This window comes from Myotis lucifugus, unplaced genomic scaffold, assembly GCF_000147115.1.
Source record: "Myotis lucifugus unplaced genomic scaffold, Myoluc2.0 scaffold_97, whole genome shotgun sequence".
Taxonomy (NCBI): domain Eukaryota; kingdom Metazoa; phylum Chordata; class Mammalia; order Chiroptera; family Vespertilionidae; genus Myotis; species Myotis lucifugus.
Window position 1 is genome coordinate 2,779,675 of NW_005871145.1, and position 7,047 is coordinate 2,786,721.

Below are 7,047 nucleotides of genomic sequence, written 5' to 3' on the forward strand. Positions count from 1 at the left end.
TGTCCGTCCGTCCGCGGGTGCCATCATGGCCGGACGCGGGCCAGTCAGGTGCTCCTGGGCTCCGGTCTCACCATCTTGTCCCAGCCGCTCATGTACGTGAAGGTGCTCATCCAGGTATGAGTCGTCGCCATTCCCTTCCCCGCCCGGCTCCCTCTTCGGTTGCCGCTGCCCGCGGCGCCGGAGGGCCGGCTCCAGCCTTCCCGGGCCTTCAGCCGCCCGAGATGCTCCTCTGCGGCCCCGTCCTTCCCCGCAGGGACAGCTCCCACCGCCCGCCGCCCTTCCGCCGCTGTGGGCCTTCGGGGGCTCGGCTTCTCTGCCCGGAGGCGAGGCCCGCCCCGTCCCCCTCGCCAACTGCCGCCCTGCCCTGCCCGGCGGCTCCTCTGAACTTTGTATTTTCTCTCCTGAGGTTGATCTCGGCCGCTCGTCACCGAGGGCTTCCCCAAACCCACCCCTCGCCTCTCCAAAATCGGTATTCCCTCCTTCCCCTGCCCGGACGCAAGACACGCAGATCTGTTAAAATTTGAAATGAGAGCTAACCTTTCATGAGCATTATTTTTCTTTTTTGACTGCTGTTACTGCCGCTCTTCTGTTCCGAGATTTTAGCCCCAGATAAACACAGGAGCCCTTTCAGCGGGGACCGCGAAGGGGGCCCGGAGCCTGCGGAGGGTCCCGAGCGCCCTCGACCGCAGCCGCCCATGTGGCTCCTGACGCCGAAATCACATGTCTGCGCTGGAAATCAGTTCAGCGGAAACAGTGTCAGCGCGTTGAAACATATATGTTAGTTTCCAGTGCACTGTAAAATAACTCTTTTTTTAAAATATATTTTATTGATTTTTTACAGAGAGGAAGGGAGAGGGACGGAGAGTTAGAAACATGGATGAGAGAGAAACATCGATCAGCTGCCTCCTGCACACCCCTCACTGGGGATGTGCCCGCAACCAAGGTACATGCCCCTGACCCGAATGGAACCTGGGACCCTTCAGTCCGCAGGCCGATGCTCAGGGCAATTCTTAAAGGTATTTATATTCACAAGCAAGTAGGCCAGGTTTCAGCCGATGATAAAGTTAGTGTTAACAGTTGCCTTTTTAGCTTCCCTGCGGTGGGAGGGAACTCACAGAGCTTACCTTTGTTAAGAGTTGACATACTTACATCACGCCTGGTGCCAAGGCATGGACGCCTTTAGAAGTCGCCCTTTCTGCCCGGCCGGCCGGCCTCAGTGACCCCCTGTGACCCCGGAGGTCACGGTTGGGTTCCGTGCAGGAGGCAGGGAATCAGTGATTCTCTCTCTCAATCTCTGCCTTCCTCTCTGAAATCAATAAAAAACAATTATCTTAAAAAATCAAGAAGTCTACCTTTCTGTCAAAAATATGCAAGACACGCCCTAGCTGGTTTGGCTCAGTGGAGAGAGCATCTCCCCGCGCGCTGAAGGGTCCCAGTTCGATTCTGGTCCAGGGCAAGTGTTTGGGTTGCAGGCTCCATCCCCGGCCCTGGTTGGGGTATGTGCGGAGGCAACCGATTGATGTGTCTGTCTCACATCGATGTTTCTCTCTCTCTGTCTCCCCTTCTCTTCCACTCTCTAAAAATCAATGGGAAAATAGCCTCCGGTGAGGATTAACAGCGACAAAAAATACATGCAAGACACTGGGGAGGAAGGACCACCTTTCTTATTCTTGAGTTGATGCTGACCCAAATGGTGTGTTGCTGAGTTGACCCGTGTGGATTCGGATTCTATATGTAAAACGCTATTGTAAAATCAGTTATTTGATCCAAGAACAAAGACTTGGATGGGAATGTATACTATGTCATCTAAACCAGAGTTGACAGGTTTGTGGCCAGAGAGTATCTCCGATGACAGCATTTTACAGTAAATCTGGTATGAGTCCATTGCTCAGTACTTTTCCGGAACGTAGGATTTTCTAGTGACATTCAAAGCTTTTGCCTCAAAAACGAATATCCTTAATCCTAATTACACAAAATCTACGTGTTGCCAAGTGTCTCAGGGGTTATGGTAAAATTCCCAAATACATAGTTTATAAAAATAGTGCCATAGTTACACTTTCAGGGAGCTCCGTCAGGAGTTATTTAATTGAGCAGGTTAAGAATCACCGCAGTAGAGCCCAAACCGTGTCCTACAGCGTTTTCATTCTCTCAGACTCTAAAAAGAATATACTGTAGAAATAAGATGATAATCATTAACTCTAAAGTGGCCTTCATTTGGTTGTTCATGACAGTCTGCTGTTTAACATGGCCATAGCTTGTAATTATTCCCCAAGTGAATTATCCAGCTGTATCTGCATTTGCTTTTTGAGTGTTTTGTTTTGCTAACCAAATACGAAGTTGATAGCTTAGTCTTCTCATTTTGTCCAAATATATGAAATGTGTTAGATTTTCTTCAGAAAATATTTTTGCTTTCCTAGCACACAAGTTCCCTTTTTCTACTTTCAGTTTGATATTAGTGTATCTCAGCTAAATGGCTTGCCTTATAGAATTTGAAACAAAAGAAAACTTGGAGTTAATTGAAACCAGTCTTATCAATCGACAAAACAAAAACCTGTCAAGGATGATGCTTCATCATCGCCTTGGAAAACATACACTGCATTTTAACTTGTGTTAAATATTAACCCTAATTTTGTTCTTAATTCAAGACCTTTCAACCAAGGCATTCAAGGGAATATTGCTTAGTAGTGATTATGTATTCTCTTGTTTTCAAAGGTGGGATATGAACCTCTTCCTCCAACAATTGGACGAAATATTTTTGGGCGGCAAGTATGTCAGCTTCCTGGTCTCTTTTGTTATGGTAAGTGTCTTTGATTTATTTGGAATTGGATGACATTGAGGATCATGACAGGCAGGAGTTACTGAAAAAAAAATTGTTAGAAAGCATGTTTCCTTGAAATTTCTGTGTAACCCTTTCCTTCAACTAGAATTTAAATTTCTGACTTGTGTTCTTAGCTCAGCACATTGCGAGCATCGATGGGAAGCGTGGGTTGTTCACAGGATTAACTCCAAGGCTGTGTTCAGGAGTTCTCGGGACTGTGGTCCATGGCAAAGTTTTACAGGTAAGAAGAAAATCAGATAATCTTCCTACAGCTTTAGATTATCTTTTATGCAGTTTGTCCTACTTATCAATTCCAAATATATATTTATATGCCATGGCTTTTCTTCTTCTTTAAAAACATTTACATGAAATACCCATTATTCTATCTTGGGAAGCAAAGGGAATTTGTGTGAAATGAAGTAATTGATCTTTATTTACACAACCTTCTTCCTCTGAACCTGTTGTTCTTTTCCTCACCTGACGATATTGTTCCATTCATTTTTAGAGAGATTGGAAGGGACGGGGAGAGACGGAGAGAGAGAAACATTGATGTGAGAGAGACACATCTATTGGTTGCCTCCCGCATGCACCTCAACCAGGGCCGAGGGTCGAGTCTGCATTCTGCCCTTGACCAGAATTGAACCTGGGACCCTTCAGTCCTTGGACCATGTTCTGTCCACTGAGCCAAACTAGCTGGGCTGAACCTGTTATTGGAGCAAAAATTAAATACATTTATTTGATCTCCTGTATAGCTGATTTTATTTCTTTGAAGAAGGAAAGCTGATTGAAACATAACTCATTCTGAAGTTATTTTCCTCTTATTTCTAGAGTAATCCCTAGTAAAATGCTTTCTGTTACAATTTAATTTTTTTTAACAAGATCAACATAAAGGTCAGGATAATACTTATTTGTCAGGGGAGAGAGAGGAAGAGGGACCTTGCATAGGGTTCTGGGGTAATGCAAATGATTTTTCTTGACCTGGATCATGGCTATGTGGATATTGCCTTTTAATTACTTATTACATTGTACATTTGTATTTTGTGCACTGTTTCTTTATCTGTGTTACATTTGCATAAATTTGAAAATTTGTTTTTAAACCTCATTAAAGTATACAACAGCTGCAGGGTAGTGGTTACTTTGGGGAAGGGGGAAGAGGTAAGGGTGGAATTTAGCTACATCTATGGCATTTTATTTTAAGAAGGCAAGAGATCTTAAGCAAAAGGGGCAAAATGTTAACATCTATTTAACCTTGGTGGTGGATATAAAGGTGAATTATTTTCTGAATTTTTCTGTATGTTTGAGATGTTTCATAATGTTTTTGAAAGCATCAAAGTTACATTTATTTCTTTTTTAGTGATCCTTTGTTTTACCAGCTTCTTTTAACTTCAAATGCTAAAGCATATAATTTTAATTGTACTGGTTTCTCAGTTGCACCATTACAATGTAGGTCAAACAGCATTGCCCTTTGCTCTATTTATAAAGGTGTTATGAATACAAATTTTATATCATTTAAAACAGTCTATGGGAAGGTTATTCAGCATTAGTATAATTGAGAATGCAAAATTAATGGGTTTTTTCCTAGTGAATTATTCTGTCTCCTACTGGTACCAAGAGTGTGTTACACTCTGTATTATAACTCAAAAAATATAGTAGTGTATGCTAACCAAATCTGTATAATACTTTCAACATATAATGTATCAGATGTGCTAAATTCCAAATATTTACTAATGGCTTATTTAAATAGTATTCAGTATAATCCTCCTTGTAATTTTTTAGGCTTTAACATTGCCCCAATTCTAATGTTTTATCATCTGATCAGCAAATCATGATTTTGTTAAATAGTTGCATGATCTAATTGGCTTCGATTTTAAGTGCTTTTCAACCTTGATTTGAATTGGAGAGTTTTTTCAGTCAGTTTCTCACATGGAAACTATTTCACCCTCCAGTTATTTTAATATTCTTTATGTTATTCTTTTTTTAAAAATATATTTTATTGATTTTTTTACAGAGAGGACGGGAGAGGGATAGAGAGTTAGAAACATCGATGAGAGAGAAACATCAATCAGCTGCCTCCTGCACACCTCCCACTGGGGATGTGCCCACAACCAAGGTACATGCCCTTGACCGGAATCGAACCTGGGACCCTTCAGTCCGCAGGCCGGCGCTCCATCCACTGAGCCAAACCGGTTAGGGCTATTCTTTTTTTTAAATATATATATTTCTTTATTGATTTCAGAGATGAAGGGGTGGGGGAGAGAGAGAAAGAAACATCAGTAATGAGAGAAAATCATTGATCAGCTGCCTCCTGCATGCCCCACACTGGGGATTGAGCCCACAACCTGGGCGTGTACCCTTACTGGGAATTGAACTGTAACCTCATAGGTCGATGCTCAACCACTGAGCCATGCTAGCTGGGCTCTTTATGTTATTCCTGTTGTCGTGCCTGTGGACTGAATTTAGAAGCGCAGGTCCAGGTAGTCTATGGGTCAGAATGATGGAGTATTAATGATTTTTTGGTGCATTGATTACTGTTTCTTTTCTAGTCACACCCTACTCTGGGTTCAGGGAAAGTTTTGCTGTTACCTAAATGAGATTCACATACACAAAGGCAATTGTCATGTGGTCAAAGAGGTTTAGGTATAGACTGAGAGCAAAGTGAAATTACTGCTTGAAACCAACTTCCGGAAAGTGGGACAAACTTGAGGTATCCAAATATCCATTGGAATATATGTTTCACGTGTAGTTAAATTAAAATAACGGGATTGGTACTACATTTAGTATCAAAAAGAGCTTATGCAGTCAAGAAGACAGACCAATTCAGGGTTGATGCAACTGTTAAACTTTATAAGAAAGAGTTCTATAAATCTGAACAAGAGTTAAACTGAAATCTGTTTGGAATAATGTAGAAGTGACAGGTAGAAAATGTTATTAATGGAATAAAAAGCAAAGTCTAGAAATGAGTGAGAATTTTTAAACATGCCCAAAACTATTACAATTAATTCTAGTCAAAGACCTCTAATTTGACCAAAAAACACTATTTTGTTTAATCTTGATCTTTGTTCTTTTGCCTCTGATCTTTAAAAACATAATTCTTTTTACAAGATAAAGTGTTGTCTATTTTTTTAAATCTGGTGTGACTAGGAGCTTAATTGTCTGAGTCTTTCATTTCACCTAACCCATCTTTTATTTCTGAAATATCCCACAAATAATATTTCCTCTTTCAATATAATCTGAGCTCCATCAGTATTCATGTTCTCTTCCCTGGTAGAAAAAAAGTCTCTCTTTGCTTGTTTTGGAAAGAGATACAAAAGACAATGTGAGGCGATTTCAGCTATTCACACTTAGCACCAGTTCTCTGTTCTTTTGTACAGTGAAGAAAAGAGTCTTGCCCTAATTTGGTATTGGTCCTGCTTTTCTCTGTGAAAGACAGGAGGTTTTTTCCATGGCCTTAGTCCTAGGCTATGTTTTTAACCAATTTGTTTTCTGTTAAATGTATGTTTAGTAAATGATGTTCTTAGATTTTTGTTTTTGTTTTCCTTTTTCTCCTTTTAGATGAGTTTTCTTGAGCATTTGCTTGTCCCTTCAGCTGACCAGTATGTTAAACTTAGCAACAAGATTGTCTTAGAGCTACTTACTTATAACTGACTAGTTAAAATTAGAAGTTAATGGGAGATTTGCAGCAAAAAAAAAAAGGTTTTATTTTCTACCAATAGAGTTTTCATTTTATGTCCTCTCTCAGTGACACTGTGAAAGCCCTTCTCATCCTTTCTTTTCTCTTCCTTTGCAGCATTACCAGGAGAGTGACAAGGTTGAGGTATGTTGGAGTTGATTTGTATGCGTGGGCCCATTTCCCTTGCAAGTTATTCTTCTGTGGTCCTCTTTAGGAGAAGGGGCAAGCAGGCAGTCTCCCTTTCATCTCAGTGAATGTTGGCATAGAGGGTGACCTCCTGTTTAACAGTTCTATTTAAAACCATCAAGCTATGTCTTTTATTTGATTTCCAGGATTTAGGACCAGGAAATGTACCAAAAGAAGTCCCATCTTCCTTCGACCAAGTTATCAAGGAGGTAAGAGATGAGTTATGTCCTATGCTATTTCCCTAAATCAGAGGATGTGCAGTGTGGTGGTTGTAGGATCAGGATCATCAGGCCTATCTGTGCAGTGTCTATTCCAAATGGAATTAAACCTTCAATGTAATTTGGTGTGTGTGTGTATATGTGTATATATATAT

General features: G+C 41.0%; 1 protein-coding gene across 3 annotated transcripts in view; it reads left to right on the forward strand.

The window, feature by feature from the left end:
* Positions 1-6: 6 nt before the first annotated feature.
* Positions 7-7,047, forward strand: part of MTCH2 (mitochondrial carrier 2) — a 25,298-nt gene continuing 18,257 nt past the window's right edge. For 2 of the 3 annotated variants that reach the window (XM_014458544.2, XM_023756599.1), the window contains exons 1-5: positions 7-114; positions 2,713-2,797; positions 2,953-3,059; positions 6,606-6,632; positions 6,821-6,883. In XM_014458544.2, coding sequence (XP_014314030.1) covers positions 91-114; positions 2,713-2,797; positions 2,953-3,059; positions 6,606-6,632; positions 6,821-6,883 — 306 coding nt within the window. In that variant the 5' untranslated portion in view covers positions 7-90. Of the gene's footprint in view, positions 115-1,629; positions 1,694-2,712; positions 2,798-2,952; positions 3,060-6,605; positions 6,633-6,820; positions 6,884-7,047 lie in introns of those variants that run through there. The other variant, XM_023756598.1, reaches the window with a different exon arrangement.